The 23,396-nt window shown below is 39.2% G+C and overlaps 1 protein-coding gene across 7 annotated transcripts in view; it reads right to left on the bottom strand.

The window, feature by feature from the left end:
* Positions 1-21,331, bottom strand: part of fgfr2 (fibroblast growth factor receptor 2) — a 47,050-nt gene extending 25,719 nt beyond the window's left edge. Inside the window, exons 1-6 of one of the 7 annotated variants that reach the window (XM_073873537.1) lie at positions 20,764-21,331; positions 18,284-18,543; positions 9,077-9,343; positions 7,212-7,286; positions 3,869-4,038; positions 2,006-2,129 (exon numbers count right to left, since the gene is read on the bottom strand). In XM_073873537.1, the coding sequence (XP_073729638.1) occupies positions 2,006-2,129; positions 3,869-4,038; positions 7,212-7,286; positions 9,077-9,343; positions 18,284-18,467 (820 nt within the window). In that variant the 5' untranslated portion in view covers positions 18,468-18,543; positions 20,764-21,331. The remainder of the gene's footprint in view (positions 1-2,005; positions 2,130-3,868; positions 4,039-7,211; positions 7,287-9,076; positions 9,344-18,283; positions 18,544-20,763) is intronic. The other 6 variants (XM_073873536.1, XM_073873535.1, XM_073873533.1 and 3 more) reach the window with 6 other exon arrangements.
* Positions 21,332-23,396: the final 2,065 nt, after the last annotated feature.

Raw genomic sequence — 23,396 nt, 5'->3', positions numbered from 1 at the left:
GCCCCCAGAGTCACCAGATCTCAAGCCAAAAGAGCATCTTTGGGGTGTGGGGGAACGGGAGCTTCGTGCCTTGGATTTGCATCCCTCAACTGCAAGATACTATCCTATCAATATGGGCCAAAATTTAAAAAAAAAAATGCTTTCAGCACCTTGTTGAATCAATGCCATGTAGAATTAAGGCAGTTCTGAAGGCGAAAGGGGGTCAAAAACAGTTTTAGTATGGTGTTCCTAATAATCCTTTAGGTGAGTGTATATCCAACATAAATGTTTCACATTCTTTATGGGAAAATAATGCATCACTCTTTCTTTGTCTCACCAGTCTCTATGCAATGTGCACTTGACCTAAAACATGGACTATACATAACTTTTTGATGTATTAAAATCTGGTTTGTTAAGGGGTTTTTGCTGTTCACGCAAGTGTCTATAAAATACCTGAGAATGCCATCTTTCTTACCTGCTCCTCTTCATCACTGCGAGTTTACTAAATCTTTCTCACCTCACATCTCCAGCTCTTTCTGCGCTTCTCTAATCAAACCAGTAAAGCTCTTCATGAAACCATTGAGTCACCCACAAGATTGCGCCAGACTCGAGTCATTCAACCACATCACCACCAAATCATAATCTATTCATTACATCACATGGTAGGCAGTTAACGGCTGATCTGGCATCCCAGAGCGAGACTGATGAACTTTGGGTAACCTGCTGGCTTGGCATAAAAACCCAGAAAGGGTCAGAGAGCGGTAACTGTTGTTGGCACACACAAATGACTAAACTGAGATAGATATATATATAGGATTGTGCAATTAATGGTGATGGAATTCCTAAACTGATATAAATACATATAACAGCAAGATGGGATGGGACTGATCAACAGTAAAGTTTTCTGCACGGGAATCTGGCTGACGTCCATAGTAAACAGCAATAATTGGAGTCTTTTTGGCTCTTTTAAGCATCAACGCTTTGTACTTTGTCCAGCTTTGAAACGCAGGCCAGTGAAAACCGCCGCGACCTTCATTGATCAGACTGAAGGGTCAGCGAAATTCCGGCACAGGAAAAACATTTTCGCTCCTGATCTTCTGTTTCTCTTCCCGTCACTTACGCAGACTTCTCTGGTATTTTATTTTGACATTAAATAAAGCAAGAGAAAAACAAATACCTCCGTCTTATTTTGGTGAGATTATTAGACTCAGCCAGACACAAAAACGTTTTACGGCCGTGCAATAAAACAGAACAGAAAAACAGAGACCTTCTGAAAGACTGCATTTACTTAACTCAGAACTGGGGCCCTAAATAGGGCACATATATGTGTGTGTGTCGCTGCTCATGCATGCCTGTATTTTGTGCCTGTGCTTGCATAAATGTAGATTGGCTATAGGTCAATGCTTAACAATGAAGTACTGCAGATGCCGCTGAATTAAAGCAACAGTGCATCCAAATATGCATTATTCAAAACAGAAACTGTAAAACCAAAGTTATTGGATATAAAAAGATTAAGCACTCCAATTACTATGAATACATCACAATGCAATGTTCAATATCCAGCCTTCCAGTTAAAAGAACCAATCCTCAATCGATTTTTTTTCTGGGGGCGGGGCTCTGTACAGTAAGGCGCTTGCCAACTTGTGCGGATGGGCAGTAGCTGAAACCACCTCAAAAAAGGTGTTTAACACAATGTGAGCATAAGAAATATGTTGATTAATTGTGATTTTAGCACGCATTTTAGAGATATCTGTCTTCCCCCATTCAAGTAGATAGGACTGCATGACTGAAATAACTGTCTGGGGGCGTTGCAAATATGGCCGCCTAGTTGTGCGATTTTCCTTAAGAGACTTTGGTGAAACCGACACAAGGAACAGTTAATTTTGTAACTCTTATAATCTCTTTATGATTTACAGATTTTCAGTTGTAGAGAAACTACTTCATGAGCTGTTATCCCATGTCCAAAACAAACCTGATGATAAAGCATTGCGTATATACACAACTAAAGCATTTAAACTGTACTCACCCACTACATCCAGGGTGTAGGTGTGATTGATGGAGCCGTAAGAGTTCTCCACCAGGCAGGTGTAGTTTCCTTTATCTGAGGGGACGACGCTTTCCATGATAAGTGTCCAGTGCTGTTGTCGAACCTGAACAAAAAATAAATAAATCAACACAACAAGCATAAACTCCCTGCAAAACACACTCTGAATGTTTAAAGTCATGAAAATGTGACTTTTTTCATGTTTAAGTGCTATAATTGGGTCCCCATTGCCTCTATCATCCTAGAACATGTAAAAAAGATCAACCCAGTAACTTAGTTTTGGTAAACCATTATCTGCAAGCATGTGAAAAAATAGTCCAATTTGGATCCCCTTGTGATGTCAGAAGGGGATAATACCGCCCACTGCACTGCAATTTAGTGCAGGGATCAATTCATTTGCATTTAAAGGGACACATCCAAAATCGGCGCATTTTTGCTCACACCTACAAAGTGGCAATTTTAACATGCTATAATAAATGATCTATATGGTACTTTGAGCTTAAACTTCACATACGTTCTCTGGGAACACCAAAGATTACATCTTAAAAAAGTTTGTGAAATCTCTCCATTCGTGAACCAAATCTAGTTTCAGTATCTGGTGACACACAAACACATGTAGTGAGCTTAATCTTAAATAAGTGGGCTAGTTTAAAACCGTTTATCCTCGACATTACAACAGTCTATGACGAGTTAGAAAATGGAGGCGAATTTGATATCATCACTGGCAACGGACGGGACAGAGAGAGAGAGAGAGAAAGAAACTGGACTAGAGATGCAGAAATGGGTTTTCGAGCAAGAGCGCCATGGGAAAAGTAATATCGGCGTGCAGACAGACAAGCGCGCTCCTGCCCCAACCTCAGGAATGCAGATCTCTTGAATGCGGGCCACGAAATCTTGCGTATCTTCCATGGACTCCTTCCACAACCCTCTGAGATCACTCGGATGATGTCAAAGTGGGAGTTTCTTCACATGACACACTGTAATTTAGTGTATGTAGTTTATCAATAACCAAGTTCTATCGCTTTTATATTAAAGGCGGTATCTGTATTCATAAATCTAAATAAATTGAACAAAAATACTATAAAAGATACAAAAAAGTAATAAGCAGTGCAAATGCATAAATGTAAATGTAAGACTAAAATGCTGAGTACAAATTGATGAACGTTCATCGGGTCAGAGGTACGAATGGCTTTCAAAGAGCCTCACACTGAGGTCAGACGAAATAAAATATGATTGCGCTATTTGACTTTGTTTTGGTGCTATGGGTCAGGTTTTGTCATAAATCAATTAATTGAAACATGCATTGCAAACCATTACTGAGAAGCTGAACCAGCCAGAACAAGCAAGTTTGTACAGTTCTGAGATTTATACTATTTATTCTTCTATTCTTAATCAAATATATGAGTAATAAGTATATAATGATTCATGATTCGACAGTGAGTTCGTGAACACATAAGTTTGATCCAGCTGTGTTCTGAGATCAGAAAGGGCAAACAGACAGCGATCGGGGTACAGACAAACGCCCTATGACCCAAATCTATTACACTTTAACTAACACATGCAGCTTTCCTCCAACTTATTCATTCGAACATTTCCGCAGTACTTGTTATACTGAACCATATTTTCACACTTAAGCACCATGGTTGTTTGTTAAATTGCTACGCCGTGTATTGAAGTACTTTCCGAAAAAAAATTATATCTTGATGGTTTTGTTAGTGTAAGTAACTAAATTCTTCGAACTGTTGCTCCATACTGATGATGAAGTACTAAAAATATATGACCCAAAAAAAGAAAACAAAGGAAGACAGGTATGAGGTGGAGCTCTCATATTGAACGACGTCTTACCTTGTATCCACCCATGCGATCCTCCTGTCTGAAGGGTCTCCCATTTTTCATCCAATACATCTTAGGTTTGGGGTTGCCAGCGGCAGCGCAGCGAAACTTTACGGTGTTGGCCGCTGGAACGGCGTGCAGCTTCTTCTCCATCTTTTCTGGTGATGTCCAATATGGCGCCCCTGCAGGCAAAGAGGAAAAATTACACCCAACTATTGATGTCATCCAAATGCCAAGGTTTCTAACATTGCATCGTGTAAAATAGCTTTGATAACTATCAGGTAAAAACCTCTATGCAAACTAGCGGTTTATTATCTGTGCCCGATCCCTTATCTCCATCTAACATCTACACTTTGTTTTGTTATCCAAGGAACAAAGCCAAAAACCGCAGAAGCCCTTATTTTGTTGTTTGTACGTGGAGGACATTTTGAACTTTTGGGTTCAAATCAAATACTGAAGCTACATAATCGGTATTAGGGCTGCCCATTTGTCAGTCATGAATGCACGCTTAATCAAATTGGTTATGCAGGTCAATTGAACCTACTATTTTAAGTTTTTGACTAGTATATAGTTATAAACAAATTAAAAAGTATTTAAGTTCATTTGTTAAAGGAATAGTCTACTCATTTTCAACATTAAAATATGTTATTACCTCAACCAAGAACCGTTGACACATCCCCCCACCATCTGCGCGCGCGCAAGCAAGCGCTGGAGCGCGCTGGGACGCTTCGATAGCATTTAGCTTAGCCCCATTCATTCAATGGTACCATTTAGAGATAAAGTTAGAAGTGACCAAACACATCAACGTTTTTCCTATTTAAGACGAGTAGTTATATGAGCAAGCTTGGTGGTACAAAACAAAACGCAGCGCTTCTCTAAGCGGATCCAAAAGAGGAACTATATTTTATGGCGTAATAGCACTTTTGGGAGTACTTCGACTCGGCGCAGTAACACCCTCCCTCTCCCATTATGAGAGTGAGAAGGGGAGCGGACTTTTCAGGCGAGTTGAAGTACTCCCAAAAGTGCTATTACGCCATAAAATATAGTTCCTCCTTTAAATCCGCTTAGAAAAGCGCTATACGTTTTATTTTGTACCACCAAACTTGCTCGTATAACTACTCGTCTTAAATAGGAAAAACGTTGATGTGTTTGGTCACTTCTAACTTTATCTCTAAATGGTACAATTGAATGAATGGGGGTAAGCTAAATGCTATCGAAGCGTCGCAGCGCGCTCCAGCGCTTACGTGCACGCACACAGATGATAGAGGGATGTATCAACAGTTCTTAGTTAAGGTAATAACATATTTTAATATTGAAAATGAGTAGACTATTCCTTTAAGTTAAAGTTAAATAAAAACTTGATATGACTTGATAGGCTTGAGTATTTTAAAGAGAACTCAAGTGTGAACGCTCTTACAATTTAATTATTTCTATTGGCTGAAGGGCCGACATCTTTATGTCATTGATAGTAATATGAGATATCAAATGACTTTCACACCAAAGTTCAAATAATTTGCAAACTCAAATGAATAGCTTATAATCCAATTACTTTCCTCAATTACACACATCTTAAGGACTGTGCATGCAAACGAACATGATGAGCATATTATGGCATGCATCAGTGCAAATCAGGAGTCCATCTGAAACTCTGCAGAGGAAACAGGAAGGCGTGATCGCGGATGCAAATCGAAACAGTTATTCACACTCGCAACCCTGCATGACTGCAAGCCACATCTGCTTAAAGGAACCCTGCGATCCACAGTAAACGGCTTAAATAAAAACATATTATGGTACGCTCCGAATGTACAGGAGGAAAGGGAGAATACAAGTCGGAACGAAAGCGCAGAAGCTTGCCAAGAAGGAACTGGACCATCACATTCGATTTCTTTAGCACAACTGACATACCAACCGGAAGTTAAAGCGAGCCGATATCAAACGTATAAACAGGCGTCTTTCCTTGAACATCAAGGCATGTTAATTACTTTTAAACCCAACCCTTTCCTCCAACGACTAGCTATCTTTCCATGTTCTTTCCCTTACCACCCAGCTTTTAATCTCATCTCCTGGGAATCCTTTCGCAACAGTCACTCTCTTTGACCTCAACGACCTGACGGACAGCAGACTACATGTCTGTAGCTCTGGATCCTTTTAACTTTTATTAACGCTTAAAACCTTCATTGAGAAAAAGAAGATGAGAGTGACCCTAAGACATCAGGGCAGTGGGGTCGGAGGTCACCGGCCATCTGTCCGGACGTGCCGATATCCCAAAGTCAAGATGGACTAACCATTGGCACTGCGACTGTCATTCTTCACACGCTGTTAGTTTCTACCATCATAAATAAAACTTCAGTAAGCAAAAACAGCGAGGCATCCTAGAAGCCATTTCCAACAAATTAACCACAAAAAGACAAAGTGAAGGTTTACCCCAACTTGAAAACCAGAGCAGAAGTCTTTGAACAAACCCACTGTTGTCTACTCCAAAACATTGCGGTCACAGCTAAAACGTTTTTGCAAATAATAGGAAACTTTTTCGTGAGAGGGGAAAAAAATTGGTGTTTTTGAGGCCCCCTTTGCAAAGAAATATCAAAGAGTTTGGAGTGGTTCAGCTGGGCAGACATCCAACCCACTGAGTCCGTAACCGCCCCAAGCACAATGCTAAACACCCTGAGCCCCCTATTTCCAAAACCCTACCCCCTAAACTCCACTCGCACATGGCCAAAGACCAGATATCCAGAACATACACAGAGAAGTGTTGGTCCAGATCCAAACCAGAGCCCATTAGTTGAAAGACTTTTGCTCCACCCCCTTTTCCAACAACTCTCTTTAATATTTAGTTTTGCAGAACTCGAAACAGATTTCTTTGGGTACAGTGCTTGTAACTTCTTACTTGTCAAAACTCTCCCTCTTTCTTAGCATAAAAATATTCTCAATAGTTTCTAAACGATCAAGGGTCATCATAAATAAAGCCTTGAAGGCATCAGATGCTGGCAAGGACGCTTGTATATGTATTCAATATTCTACAACTATGCCACCTGTGTTTATTCTGCACCCGTCAAAAAACACATCCACCAAAAACTCGGCTGACAGGGCACCTCAGACGAGAATACAGACAAAGGCACAAAGAAAGACGAGCCCTGGAATTCTGGGAATGTGACTGTGTCGAAATAGCTTGGTGACATAATTGACATGAAAAATGTGCCTTATTGAAAGCAGGCTAGCTAATCAAAACATACAAAATTAGAAACAAGTTTCAGAGAGGTTCACTGTGAAGTTTAAAGTGGACTCATTTTTGAGCTCTTTCAATTTCTTTTCTCGTGAGCCAACTTGTGTCCTTGCCCCTGTGCCTGATACTCACGCATCTGTTCACCGTCGGCACCCACATCGTCCGATCTCTCCGTGTCGTCCTCATCGTCACCAGATGAGATGGCATCTTCAGAGAGGACCGGTAATATTGTAACCTAAAGCTGGTGCCACTTTAACATCTAGTAGAATACTATGCTACTAAACGATGATTAAAGGTGATGTGTGCTTTATTCCAAATGCTTGAAAATGACACCCAGCGAACTCTAAGGTGCGTTCACACCAGACGCGAATGAAGCGTTAAGCGCGAATGACATCCTGCATGAATGACACGGTGCTTCGTGCATTTGACGTGCATAACGTGTGATTCGCGTTGAGTTGAAAAATTTGATCTTTGGCGGATATTCGTGCCGTATTAACAGGAGCTTGCTCTAGTAATGACGTGATTACGACGTAGCGAGCTGAGGCAGAAATACAAAACAACAATGGAAACCAAATCTTTAGCCACCTGAAGCTGTATGACACATCTTGTATGACGCGCTTTTCCTTATAGTGCCCTACGGTTTGGTTTGGGTTAGGTCGTATCAGCTGACCTCACTTTGGCTTGGTTAACTTTTCATGAGTTTAGTAACACTTCGGAGTGGGAGGGATTATAGGCGTGTCATTATATTTGCGCTGCCTACTGCTGTGACATCATACAAGTGAGAGCGTCGTTGTACATTCCCATACATTTATTTATTTCTCAGTCCATACCAAAATTAAAATTGACCACCACAAATAGATGTTTGCACATCGCGTTTATCACTACCTCTGTCTCACATGATAGTTTCTGTACAAACACCCTTGGCATCAGTCGACGCGCTCCGCTGAGCCTCATTTAAGTTTTTTTTAATCATATGTGCGGACATGCGCAAGTCTAGAAAAAAACTGTTATGGTATTCTTGATTAACAACCTGTGGATGTTTTTCATCGCTAAATGGGAGTTTGGAAACTTACAGCAGAGCATAGATGACAACAGGTTTGCTCGATACAGCGCAAGCTAGCATGAAGGTAAAGCTAATCTTTTACATTATAGCGATGTTGTGGTAGTGACGATTCTCTCAGACCAGTCAGTGATCTTCAGTGTTTTCGCATCACGTTTTGGTATCAGCTCGGGTCGCTTGGAACCCCGACCGAGGTGGTACTAAAAAAAGTATCGGGTACTACGTACTGCACCCAGTGGAAAAGCTCCCTAAAGTAAGCTTACTCAAATCAAACCTTGGGGTACTATGCAATTGAAAAGCGTCATTATAGAAAAAGGAATAAAAAGAAAGTGAGTGAGGAGGTCGGACAATCTGGTAAGTTGTAAAAACGTTTGAGACTAGAAGCTAGCTAAAGCCGGCAAATTGAGCGTATTCGCAAATGAAGCAAGTTAACTTAATATAGCGAGATTTATTCGCATCTGGTGTGAACGCACAGTAAGCCATTGACAGGGTGATTTCTTTGTTACTTCTATATTTATTTGGGCATTCTTTATTTATTTGGGCATTTTAGCAAGCTCAACACAGTACCAAAATTGTGCAATATTATTGTACATGAATGATTGATTGAAAACTTTATTTTGGTCTTTGCATTGTACTGATGCAAGTTGCACAGAAATGACACACTTCACCTTTAAGATAAAAAATAAAGCTAAAAAGCATTCAGGCAACTGTTAAACATTAAAATTGTGCTTAACAGAAGCCAGACAGAGGAATTTGCCAATCTTAATAATAAATCGACTCATCACACACAGTACCAACAAATATAATTTTTTCACTCATTTTTCCAGACTGCTACTTCATCAACCCAGACGACAACAGTGTATGAAACTCGTCACCAAATACGACATCATTTTCTCACTGTACCGATGTCGCAAACTCTTCCAGACGGACGTCTCACCTGTAACGTTTACGATGAAGCAAAGCACGTCGCCGGCCCGCGAGCCCGCGGCACTGCACTCATACAGGCCCGAGTCCTTCGGGGTGGCGTCGCGGATCTGTAACCACTCCTGACCTATGAGCGTGCGGTTGTCGGGCCCCAGCGAGGAGCCGTCTTTGGTCCAGATGATGGCGGCCGCCTCGGGGAGCGGGCAGCTGAGCTTCAGCAGTTCGCCCGGGTGCAGCGAGCACAGGGTGGGCTTAGAGTTTTGGTATTTGGTTGGAGGCTCTTCAGAGCGGAGGGTAAAGAGAGGAGGGCAGGTGGAAAGGGTGCACAAGAAAAGAGAAAGACAGGTGGGAGAAAAAAGAAACAAGCAAGAGTGTAAGATGAAAAAATATCCTGTACAGTTTGATTTGGGTTGAGAAAGAGGCTTGGGAGTGTCTTTGGGGAATGAATAGTTCACCCAAAAAATGTAATTCTGTCATGTGGGTGTAAATTAAATTTATGTTTCTCATATAGCTCTTGTGAAAGTTGACAGATACGGTCACTATGAACCGAACGTTCTTCTAATGAGAAAATAACAATATGTTTGGACAGGTGGGTAAATAGTGACAGAGTTTTTATTTTTTGGTGAACTATTTATTGACATAAACCACAGTTTGAAAACCAGAAATGTTCCCAAATCCAAAGAGCTTAGACGACCCCATCAGCTGTGAACGGTGTATACAAAGCACAGCGCTTCTGGAAGCATGCAGCTATAACAGTAAAAGAAAGTGTGCTGTTAGCGGTGCACTGATGTGAAAGATGTGCCACTCGTGAAATAGCTCTCAATATTTGTTCATTTGATAAACAGAGCCCTCCACCATCATATAAACCTCCACCTGTATTCATTTTAAGTCCTATTATTGCCAGTTTATTCCATTTCCTTTATTTATTTATGCTAATTTTACAATAACTACACTGTCTAACCAAACACCAGAAGGGACTGATGGGAACAGGCCATCAACATAGGAAAACCAAAGACCAGAATATAAAAGGATCATCAGGAAAGATGCAGAAGTACAGAGTAAAAGTCATTTAATAAAAACACTGTCCATCTATTAAAATGAATAGCTGGGGAAGTGTTAGACCACTATGGACCAAGCCGGTTACAGATCAACAGATATTGGTATCAGCCGTTAACTAACAAACAAACAAACAGCTGATCAATAGTGTGAAGCAAAGTAATTTGAGCAACACTAAGCAATATCTATGCCAATTTAAAGGGATAGTTCTCCAAAAAATATACAATTTGTCATCATTTACTGACCCTCAAGTTGTTCCAAACTTGTATACATTAGATTTTTTCTGCTGAATACAAAGGAAGATATTTTTAAGGATGTTTGTAACCAAGCAGATCTGGGGCACCATTGACTTCCATGGTAGAAATAAATAATACTATTGAAGTAAATGGTGTGAATCAGGTGTAAATCAGGGGTGCGTTTCCCAAAAGCATCGTTAGGCGACTACTGTCGTAAGTTTCATCGTTACTTACAAAGTTTAACGATTTGGTGTTTCCCGAAACTATAGTTCAAACGAACATTCGCAAGCTGCATCGCAAACTTGTGCGTTAGAAGCATAGTTCCTTGTTATTATAATACGTAGACTTACATTGATCATGCTTTCGAACAAAATAAATGAAGCAAAAAACATGCAGTACATTCTATATCCATATATAAAAATGTTATTTTACATCTTTAAGTTTGTAAACAGAAATTAAGCGCTACATTTGAAAACTGCGCATGAGCTTTAAGACCCTGGGGAATCCCTGGAAGAAGTGACGTGAGAGGGAACTTGCGCATTAATTAAATATCTTGAAATAAAACAACAAAAACTAAATCATGGTAATAAAATCAGTCTTTCGATGCAGTGTACATTTTTACAGCAATAATCTGACATTAAATCGATTTGCACAAATTAATTAGTACTTCACCTCCCAAGTGACATCATCAACTATGTTGTTAAACCAACATGGTTCAAACGACGAATGTGGGACAAAGTTACTATGCTTTCGGGAAACATTGACAAGGTAGTTAATTTCTCCAATTATGCATCGTACTATGTTGGTTCAGCAGCAAGTTATGTCGTTTTTTTGGGAAACGCACCCTTGTTTGATTATTAACACTTTTTATCTTACCTTGTGTTCAGCAAAACGAAGACATTTATACTGGTTTGGATCAATTGGGGTGAGAAAAGTATGACAGAATTGTACTTTTTCTGTGCTCTATCCCTTTAACTGAAACTATATTGAACGCAAAGCCAAGAAGGACACAAATGCAGCAGTAAGAATGCAGGAAATATATTATCTCTTTTAAAATGATTTTATCCTTTGGCTTGAATAAACTAGCCTTCACGAAACAATAAGTAGTCAATGCAATGTTTTGTGCTCAAATTGCAATTTTCTTTGGAACCATCAACACTGGCTAGCACCATTGGGTGGGAATTGTACAATCTGATATAGCATGAGCAACATCAGCACATATATTCGATTTCAGGACAATTAACATAGCTGGATGATTAAACCCAGACCACAGACACGCCGTCCAAACCGCAATCTCTCCCTGACAAACATACTCTGCTATAATTGTCCAACAATTTGCCTAGTAGTTTAGCTTTCCACCTAAACACCCTTAAAAAATGTAACCATACACTCTTAAGAATAAAGGGGCTATACAGAAGAACCATTTTTGGATGAATGGTCCCATGAAGAACCTTTAACATCCCAAGAACCTTTCTGTTTATAAAAAGGTTCCTTGTAATGAAAAATTTTCTTTGCACTATAAAAAAGATAAATGGTTTGTCTAAGAACCTTTAACTGAATGGTTCTTCGAGGAACCAAACATGTTTTTATGGCACCTTGCAATCGCCAACATATATCAAACTTAAAGGCTCCACACTGAAGGAGCCCTAATACTATATTATGATTTATTAGTATTAGCAATAACAAAAGTTATAAACTATGAATTAATACCCGTAAAATCAGCATTCTAAAATCCAAAAACGTTAAAAGTGAGAGATTTGGAAAGTCATGGTCAGACATGTCAAGCGATTAAAATAATTAGTGGTATTCATCGACACTCCCAAGCCTTCCCAACCTAACACACCTTTCCCTGCCCCGTCTTGTCGTACTAAGATTGTGTATTCAACTACACACCACAGGAAGGTAAAATCATATGACTTACGCTCAACGCTTGAGGGGTTTGGAGTGCGCTCAAAGGTCTAAACTCGCTCTCTCCCCAGGCACGCTGCCCTACGCAGGTCTAGTTCCTGTATTGTTTCCTATTTCGCTACTCCGGAAACAATTACCATTCTCCTTTATGTCTTATGCAAGCGTGTGGCTGTACACGTCTACTGTTGATTGATGGGATCGGTATTCATTGCGGCGCGTTTCCGGAGGCCTATGTTTGTCCAAGTGTTATTTAACTGTTAATGGCTGAATGTTTCCTTCTATTGTACGATTAAAGGCCTAATGCAGGAGAAAAATGAACGGGTCAGATCTCTTTTAAACACGTGCATTTGAGACACATCAGAAAGCCAGTGCGATCAACATTGATTTATGCATCACTTTGTGCGTAAATAAAAAGTAGGTAAGATGCTAATTGATAGTGAACAGCCGCAAAAGATGTAGCAGTGCCAAAGATGAAGCGGCGCATGCAGCAGGCAGCGAAATAAGCAAAACAGAGCTCTCCAACAGGTTCAAATAGTGTTTTTATCAATGTGAATGTATGCATAGATGCTTTATATCTTAAGTGACTTACATTGCATTTCCTATGCCGTATAACTTTACTAATTTAAATAAGAAAATGGTAATCGTGCTTGATATAGCAGCATAAGATGAATTTCTTTTTTTTTGCCGCAAGTGCCTAATAGGATGCAATCTCAACCACATCTGGCACGCTTTCATTCTCTCTCTTTATTCATTGGCTCTAGTACATCTGTTCTTTGCCATCAACAACACCTCCTGCTCCTCTGATTTGCTCTTTCACCTTTCACCCCTCACCATCGAACCCCCGACCCCCTGCCGTACCAGAGACACCAACCCTCCACAAATCCACAACCTGTTGACATGCGGCAAATTTGTCCTGGGAATGGGAGGACGGAGAAACATCCTACTCTACCCAAATGAGTGATCTTTTTTTCTCATGCCCTTAAAAGCAAAAAAGGTCATCCATAAATCCAAAAGTTGTGTTGCTACAAACCTATATGACTTCTTTTTTTGCAATATTGTGGCTGCTTCGGTTAATACATGAGATAATTTGACTCCTTGCTGTGCTAAGGAACAACACATGCAACTCAATTTCTTTAGGTGTGACTCAATCGGTTCTCCTGTATTTTCCTGGGAGCGCTTCTGAAGAAAGTGGCGTCGCTTTTTGAGTGGCAGTTATTATCAAATATCCCGTCAGGAGTGATGGATTCGAACCGTCTCGCACTTTCCTCCACGGCACCGCGTCTCATTTTCGCCTCCGCCACAACAGATAATTGGGATCTTGGACAAACTGTGACAGGAACCAGTCTATCTAATTCTCACACTATCATCCACATGGTTGGTCACACGGAATCGAGACTTTTGTACTTGGTGTCAGCTGTATGAGGTGCGTTTGAGATGACAAAACGATTCATAGTTTATGATAAAGTAAAATTTCCCACCAGCCCTAGAGGTTCATGATGGAACTACAGGGGATTCATAAAATCACAAAAAAATACATTTTAAAAAGTATAATTTTGCTGCTTTAAATTTTTGCACTGTAAAAAAGTTGGTTTAACTTAAGAAAGTAAATTATCTTAAAATGTTGAGTTAATTCAACTTAAAAATATAATTTTTTTTTTGAGTTAACTAATATTTTTAAGTTGAATTAACTCAAATTTTTAAGATAACAAGGGAACTTATTTTTTTAAGTTAAACCAATAAATCTTTTTTCAGTGTGGGTATATTTAAATATACTTTACAATAGGACACGTTCATTACGGTACAATACAATATTGATAGGTATACCGATTGTCCTTGCCAGCGATGCAGTATTTGCCATATATTAAACATTTATTCAATGCGATTAATTTATCAATATTTGTATATTATGTGAATAGTTAAGCCGTTATATTTTTTTAAACTTACAAATGCAAGCAAAATATATAACAAACATTTAATTAAACTATTTGAAAGTGGCACAATCTCTGTCCCAATTGGAACATTTAAAACAACAAACTAACTAAAAATAAACTTTTTAAATAAAGAAAAATATGTAATGAGGGAAAAAATGTCACATAAAATCAAGCTTATGATGGTAACAGTCAAAGTCAAAATATTTCGTGCCAAAATCGTCAATAGTGACAATCGCTGAGGTAGTTGTAGGAAAAAAAAACTTTTCTCACTTTTTTTCTCACACTAGCAGACGAAAATAAACAAAAATGTGCGCTTTGGCGGAAATGCGAAGGATGCGGAGAGTGTCAAAATAAAGGTCCCTCATATCGATATTTTATGTGTAGCATCGATGTATCGTATCGGTAGAAATTTAATCGATGTTTCGATCCATATCGATGTATTTTTACACCCATACTTTACAAGTCATTTTAACTCATTATTTTAAATTTTGACTACACTTATTAAGGCGTTACTCGTCATCACAATATTTAAAACAGTAAGTTGAAAATGACTTGCACAGCCATTTTAGCAAAAAAATATGTTTTGTGTACTATATGTAATAAAAATTATGAAATAATACAATTTAAAAAAATATTCATTACATTTTTTATTTATTTTATTTATTGTACATTTGGCTATGGTAGTGCAAGTCATAATAGTCCATGTCAATATGACAAACTCACATATCTGATTAGACCTCTCATAAATAAACTGCATGAGGTATCAACGTCTGATGCATTAACAACACTGTTAGACCAAGTTTATGGTTAGAGGTTAATTACAATCAATAACTTGTCAAGTATGAGCAGTACCGATAGTAAAACCTTAAACACCTCTTATCAGATGACAAGAGCTACGGCAGACAACAAAGTTCAGGAACCCCTATCCTATATCGCGACTCTGTAAGCAAGCTTAACACAATTTTCCCTTTCTCTCCCGTGCCCTCCTTCCCCATTTCTTCCCTCTGTCTCTACACAGACCTCTGTTAAATCCAGACCCTCTTCCATAGGAGCAGACCTTTTCTTTCCCAATCACAATCGCCTTTCAGATTGTAATTTCTGCCAGCTTTATTGTCATGACAATAGCACGCTCGGCCAAAGGCTTCTCAGGGCGTCCACGGCAACCAACACGCAGGCATCCGGCCTCTATCGGGCAAATCTCATTGGCCAGATTTCCCTCCAAAATGTCCACCTATAAAAACATTGTGATGTTTCTTCTAAACCTCTCACATTTCAGTATTACATTTCGGTGCAGTTTTTTTGGGAGGGGGCATGAATGATACCCCATTTTGGGCATTATTAAAGTTCATTATCTTAATGAGTAATTCATAAGATTCTCAATTCATCACAGCACATAACAAAAGAGAAACATCTGCGAGATTCAACAACATTTGTCATTAAATAAGTAAGCACATCACACGTTTCCAACAGGTTTCAATTCGTTTGATGGGGGAGTGTGACTGCATTCACCCGGGAACGCGCTATTAACAACGGGTGTGTGAGCTAACAGGTTTATTGCATGGACTTGCTATCTTGACTTAAGACCGTTTGGTATAAACAAAGATTAATTCGCCCAGGAAACCCCCTAGTGTAGGCAGGTGGTCACTTTTATTTTTCATTATCTACATCTTTGTGTACCCCACAGTACAGGTGGTACAGGTTTGGGCATTCTGGATGGAAACAAGAACGACAAGGAACGAGGCACAGGAAAGCCCTCAAGGATGAGACTGTGAGAGACACAGCAGGAACGATTCGGATTGCGATGGCACGACAGACCCAGAAAGATTCCCTTGGATCTCCGGCCAAAGTTTGAAGCATCATCAAAGCCTGGTTAGACTGTGTCTAATTCCGTCCAAACCAACGAGGCACATACGTATGCTAACACGCTAGCAGGAGCACTCCAACGACAATAAATAAATCACAGAATCCAAATAACAGTGATCCCAACCGAGCACATTTTCCACCACGGGTCAGCCTGGCCGTACCTCCCATCCATCCAACCACAAACCTTATGGGGCGGCCGGGAAAGAGAGAATAAAACCGAAGAGCTTGAATTCTATTGTGCTCTAAGCCCTGTCAGATTACATTTGATCCAAGTTTGCTTTCCCACACTCTTACAATGTGTTGTTTTCCAACCGCTTGGAAGATGTCAACCGGCCATTATATCATTACATCTTAAAGGAATAGTTCACCCAAAACAGAAAACGTCATCATGATCGTAACAAATTCACGTGTGACAAATAGAAGAAAGTACCCAGATAGCAATAGACTCCGGGACGGAGTCGGCAGCTCCGGTGTCTACTGCTATCTGGGAAAGCAATACAGGTATGAAACTTTAAAAATTTTACCAGACCCAACAAACAATACCAGAATCTTCCTTTTCTTATTACTTTTAAAGAAGCATCAACATTTTTTCAAACAAAAGCATTTTTACATTTTTGCATAACTTTTTTTTTCAGTTTTTTGCACCAAACGTCCCGAATGCTAAAGCCAGTCAAACAGAAAGACTACCTCACATAAAACTCTATAGGAACTCTATAGGACAGCCTCAAGAAAGAACTGATATGCTATCTTAAACAATTACCCCTCCCAGAAACACAAGCTAACCTCTGGTGGGCATTACATGCATCAGGTGGGGGTTATTGTAGTTTCCCTTCAGGGGTGGGTGTTTAATAGACGGTTCTCTTGCTGAAATGATACATTCTCATTCATAATGAGAGTAAACAACTACAAAATGCTCCGCAACGGGTGCACAGTTTTCACTTTTTACTGAAACTTCCAACCAAGCCACATCACATGACTCCAATCAGTTAATCCACAGTCACATGACCTCCTGTAAATCGTCTTACAAAGTTTTACATGCATTAGCGCTGTGGTTAAGAAGTTAATCATCTGACTTTTGACAAAAAGAAAACTCAAGAATGTACTTTGTATTTATAAGATGATTTAAAATCAGGACTTTTGGGTGAACTATTCCTAAGGATCTCTTCTAATCTTCAGGTCAAAGGGTAACTGGACATTGTGGATGGGGGGTTGGTGTGTCTTCTTAAAGCAATTGTGTTTGACAAGCCTTTCATTAACATAGTGATTAAAGCTGGAGGAACAAAAGCAGACTTATCCAGCCTAACAGTGCTAATTACCCGCTGGCCCAAAACTAATGGACCACAGCGAGATGGAAAAACTGCAGCAACAATCGCAACCGCTTATGGGTACGAAACCGGGCCAAGACATGCACGTCATGAGGAATATGCCACTCCTGAAGGAGCCAACGAACCCAACATAAGTTTTTAAGTGGGTTAGAAATGAAGACGACGGCAAACCACATCCCGCTTGAAGGAAGTCAGAAGAAAATCTCTCTTTGGTTTCAAATGTAAAAACGAGCCGGGTTTATTTTCTTACCAAACAAACTAATAGCGGTTGGTTTGCGTCTGCATGCCAAGCAAGCAGGTATGTGTGTGGTCCTCCGTTCTGAACAACATTAAACTCAGACAGATGCTGAGAGGGAAAATATGGAGGGGAAGAGAAGTTATGAGTGGAACCGCAAAAGTGACTCTTATGAAAAGTGCCTTCCATACATTATAAAACCTCAAGGTTCGCAGTTCAGAGACGCCACATATATGCGCTCAAACCACTTTCCCTACATAATTACGGCACGATCCACGCAAAACAGCACTTCCTAGGGTTTCCATGCAGAAGGGAACCCATAAAACCTCCAAACCGCACATCATCACAAACCAGCACCTCCTCAGAACTTTCCTGGCAGTTGTGAGTGGCTGCGCAAAACTGTTTATGAAAAGTTAAATCTCATAAATCTGTACTAACTAATGATCTATGAAGCTATGAGGAATTCTATCTACACCACAAGAAATTCAACTTAAAAAAAGGTTTGGTTTCACCTCAAATCCCTAATAAAAAGCAAATATTTTCACACTTAGGCACAGGGTTGTTTTTATTAAGTGGCAAAGAAGCATCTGTTTACACTAAGAATGTGCACCATTCTGTATTGCATTAAAACACACAATACTCTGGGAGCACCAAGCAGCTCCTTACCTTCAGATTCAGCCGTTGCCTTCACTTCCTCTACGATCTTTAAGGACGGTCGTGCCACAGACAATGTTGCCAGGGTCAAAAGCAGGAGCGCACCCAGAAGTGAGCCCCGGACGGACATCCCGTCAGCAGTGAGCGTGCCGCCCCATCCGACCCCCCTTGACCTCCCCCTGGACACAGATCCCATCTGAGGGGCTCCACCCAACCATGAACTTCAGGCCGTGCGGTCGGTCACTCGCTAGAATTCTCACTGATCACCTGGGCTGAAGGGAGTGGGTGCGGGTACCACAGCAGCAAGGTAACCAACAAGATGGGAACAAAATAAGAAAAGTTAATCAAATATTGTGTCACAGCACAGAAGAAAGAAATAATTTACATTACATTTATGCATTTGCTAGACACTTATCCAAAGGAACATACGGGTGCATTCGAGCTCAGTTTGTGTTTTCTGGAATTTACACTTTACAAAAACACAATGACATGCGCATGCGGTCAAGTATTACTTTCTAAACACGTTTTTGAGATAATGAAATCTTATGTAAATAGTAAAGCATTGCCATGCTTCATAAACGGTGTGTCTTTGTAGGAAAGAAAGAATGATAGAAACTAAAGGCCCACGTGTCATAATGCTGTTGAACGAGCCTTACCACAGACATACCAGAGCTCTGATTCATTATACTGACATATGACAACACACCTTCATCACTCTTCACAGCTTAACTTCATTTGTTCGCAAAGGTTGTGGGTTTGATCTTCAGGGAACACACTGTACTAATCAAAAATTATAACTTGTAATGCACCCACCATATGTCACTTGGATAAAAGTATCTGCCAAATATTGTAATGTTTATATATCAAGGCTGTTTATTTTCTTTTCCAACACAAAACTGTGCTTCAAAATACGATAAACACTAAAACAAACTAACCAGAGCACTAAACCGTGGGAATCATTAAGAGATCTGGCGCGCAATGTTGCGCGCTCCGGGTCTGCGGTGGTAGGCTATTGATTGCGCATACGCGTATGTTTATATGCGAGAGGTATTTCTGTAGAATTTTGCACAGATGATTTCTGCGCAGTGTGTGACGTATAAAAATACTGCAGTTTTGCTTCTTTTTTTACTTTACGCCGCGCAAACATTGAATTCGTTCGGTTATAATGAATGACTCACTCAACCCAGTATATGGTGGGGTTTTAGTCACGAGGCTAGTAAGGACTTTGTTTACCGTGACTTTCTCTTGTGTACGAATGTTTACTTATATTTCACGATGCGGTGCATGATGTCACCCTTAACTTTTGTAGAAAAACGCATGATGTTTTGGCTTGAACGCAAGCTTGCGCACGAGCAAACGCAATCGAAATCACCACCCTATTCACATTCAAATCAGTTTACAAAGAAATCACGCTGAAAGCGCCAAGGGATTTATGGCCAATGCAAAGAAAAACCCTCATTTACCCCTGGGAATCAGCTGTACTCCGCCCTTTGATCACATTTTAATTGTTAATGCACCCAATGTTAACGATTCTAATGTTTGTCTGCTAAATGCTCCTCTAACGAGTTCATCATAATCTTATTACAGAACTAATGCGATCACCTGGACAGGCATTGATATTATCTTAACTCTAACGATCAGCTCATTTTATTATCAGTTAAAAATTAAGTCAATCTTATACTTTACAAAAAAAAGTTTATAGTTACATTTTTGCCTTCAGGAGTTTAGCACTACTGTGAGAAATCCTAAAACCATTTCTCATTACAAAGTAAACTTTTAAAGGCAAACTTATTCTTGTCATCTATTTTATAGTTGTAAGGCATTATTGTATCACAAGTCATACGTTTTAGAGCTTGAAGCTTTAATTGTCATAACAATGTTATATTAAAAGAAAATAAAACCAAACTGCGTCTTTAAAAATGAGCAGGTCGGATTTTGAATTTGAATTAAAAATTTGAATTTAAACATATTGCAGGTTTTTCTACACATTCTGATACTTAAAAATAACATATAAACATTTATCCAAACTTTATAATCATCATTATCAATGGTTTAAATCTTTCAAATACCATTTTCTTGCTCTAGTAAATATAATATCTCACGTTTCGTAATCGGTACACTTATACTTTACAGCCATTTTATCTGCAAAAACTGGAAAAGTGTACAGGCTACACACGATAGTGACTATACAACTAAACTTAAAATAGTAATTTTATTGAATGTTCTGCTAAATAAACAACCAAAAAGTTCTAGGTTGTTGATCACAGTGTAAGAAAATATTGGCTGTGACAGTTTCTGTGGAGTCCACAATGCACTAGTAGTGCTTAAGCATAATGAGCAAAAATGTGCATTTATAAAAATGCCTATTTTTAAATTCGAAATGGTCTAATGGACAACAAAATATAAACCATATATGTGCACTAAACACAGAAATGTTACATTTCTATTAAAGAAAAAGAAAAATCTCATACAATAAAGGAAAAAAAACTTACAGAAATGGGGCAGAATACGCGAGGCTCAGGATCCACATACACACAGGGACTCATGCATGGGCCGAATGCACAGAGGAATGCGACTTCTCCCCCATGCAACCAAAAATATTCCCAATTTGCAAATCCAGCGGGGCAAAAATCACAGTGCACCAAAGATAAGATCGCATGCCAACAGCGGGCAACTGATAGTATCCGTGCGTACGTGTGCGTAAATCCTTCAGGAAAACAAATGTGCGTCCCAGAAACTTTTGTGCGTCCGAAACCAAGTTGTTTTCTTTCACCGAGCGGCTCTTGCAAACGTAGCGTCCGTCCAACACGAGATGAGATGCGACATAGTATCAAACATCCTCGAGAAAACCGAAATCCAGCAAAGTGCAGTCTCTGCGGACACTGACTCTCTTCTCTCAGACGCTTTGTCGGGCATACGGAGATTTTTTCTTTCTCCAACCCCCTGAAGAAATGTCACTCCCCCCTGAAACCCGACACGTTTCCTGGCTTGTAATTTTTGGACCCTGCCTTTCTCCTCCAATCACAGATCTCGGTGTGCGAGCTCCCCTCCGAACAGACTCAACCTCCCCCGATCAGTCCCATAAAGTTACCCAGACCTGGGCTTTCCTTCCTCCCTTGATACGCGCACTCGGCGGGTTCGAGTGTTGCAGTCCGTGCCGCGTCAGCGTTATGCGTTTACTACAGCGCCGCCCTGCGGTAGCTATGTCTCATTTTGAACCTTAATTCCTGGGAGACCCAAAAAAGATCTTTTCATTTTCAAAACATGTTTATGATAGCATCCTTGTTTTAAAAAATACAAACCTTGCCATAACTAAAGATGTATAGGCTATTTGTTATTAAAAAAATTATGATCTTCAAAGTGCTTTTTAGTTGTCAGTCATATTATGCTGCTTATTTGTATTCATTTTAAGAATTTAGGTTATCTTTGCATGTTTACAGAAACAGCCTGGGCCCTTGGATGTGAAACTCTGCTGGACACCAAACCGATACAATGTTACTTTATAAATATAATCTTACTGAAACATGAGGGTTCCTGAAAGAAAATATTCAGACCAGGTGCTGTAGACATTACTATTAGCTTTTAAATCTCCTGTTTTTATTTGTTTACTTTATAATTCAATTTAAATGCTTAGTTAATTTATAGTTTTTGTGTTCAAGTGTATGAAACTGTACATCTAAAAGATCTTTTCATGACACCATGCAGAATATAAATCTAAAGCACTTGCAATACATGTTTCATCTTAAGCATGGTCAGACCATATTTTTTATTTAATATTTTTGAATAGTTTAAGCGACACTGCTTATTTTCTCATGGGTTCTACTCCGAAGACCCACAGGAAGAACAGTGGGATACAAGTTTCCCAAATGATTCTTTCACAAGACGTCCACAAAAGACAAATAGAAATGTTTAATAAAAAAATCTGTCATTATTTACTTTATTTATGTTCTTCCAAAACCATATCCTCTTATTTTTTGTGGAACACAAAAGGGAATTTATTAAAATAGAAAAGAGTTAAAGTGAAAAACAATGATATTGTCTTTCTGTTGATCATATGGCTTCTTAAGAGTTAAAATATATCACCAGTATTAGGGAAAGTTACTTTTAAAAGTAAAGCATTACAAGATTAAGTTACTCTCCAAAAAAGTAACTAATTGTGTTACTTAGTTACTTTTCATGGGAAGTAATGCTTACGTTACTTTTAAGTTACTTTTGCATTACTTACTTTGCAGGTGTTTTTGTGAATGAGAAGTACTGCATTCAGAAATTGCATATTTCCATCGCAAATATTTTATCACGAATTCCTGTTTTCGTGTGATTATCATGTTTTGGTTACTCAACTGATTTTTCCTATTTTCAAACTATTGTTGCTTTGATTTAGGGTTACATTTGGTGCTTAGGATGTAGGGTTGGGTATCGATTCAGATGTTCAAGATCGATTCAATTTGGATTCACAAGCTATCAAATTGATTCGTTTTCGATTCTCGGTTAAATTTTCGATTCTGGATCTCGGGTCGGTTTTTATACTAGATTCTTGGTTCAACTCAATGAATATAGATTTGATACAAATACTATATTAATAAAAAAGAACAGTGAACATAAGTTTACAAGTGGGTAATTAATAAAAATAAATTAAAAGCCACAACACTATCGTCATCGTCTTGCTAGCTAAATCTAAAATGCTTTCATAACCTCTTACTTTTTATGTGAAGATGGCATCAACGTCGATGAAGCACCTAAAACCGCCATTTTAAGGACTAAATAAAAGAATGACAGGCTCGCCTCTCGCTCCTTGGTAACATCGCGCAAGGCAAAAAAAGAGGGTGACATCTAGTGAAGAAGACTAGTAATTTGATTAACATTAATCTTACGTTCAGTGTTTGCATAAAAAATATAAAAAAAATAGATTCTGCTCTTGTAGAATCGATTCTGAATCGACCACTTAAAAAAAACGATTAATCGAAAAAAAATTTTTTTTTGCCCAGCCCTAATAGGATGTCACTTTATGTATTGGTTTATAAAAAAAATTCGGATTAATTTTTTTATATGTCGCCTGGCGTTAGGGTTAGAGTTGGGTTTGGGTAGAGATGTCATTTTATGTAAATCTAACCCTAAGCCGAAGCGA

Source organism: Misgurnus anguillicaudatus, chromosome 11 (genome assembly GCF_027580225.2).
Source record: "Misgurnus anguillicaudatus chromosome 11, ASM2758022v2, whole genome shotgun sequence".
NCBI classification, from domain to species: domain Eukaryota; kingdom Metazoa; phylum Chordata; class Actinopteri; order Cypriniformes; family Cobitidae; genus Misgurnus; species Misgurnus anguillicaudatus.
This window is presented reverse-complemented; position numbering and strand designations above follow the sequence as displayed.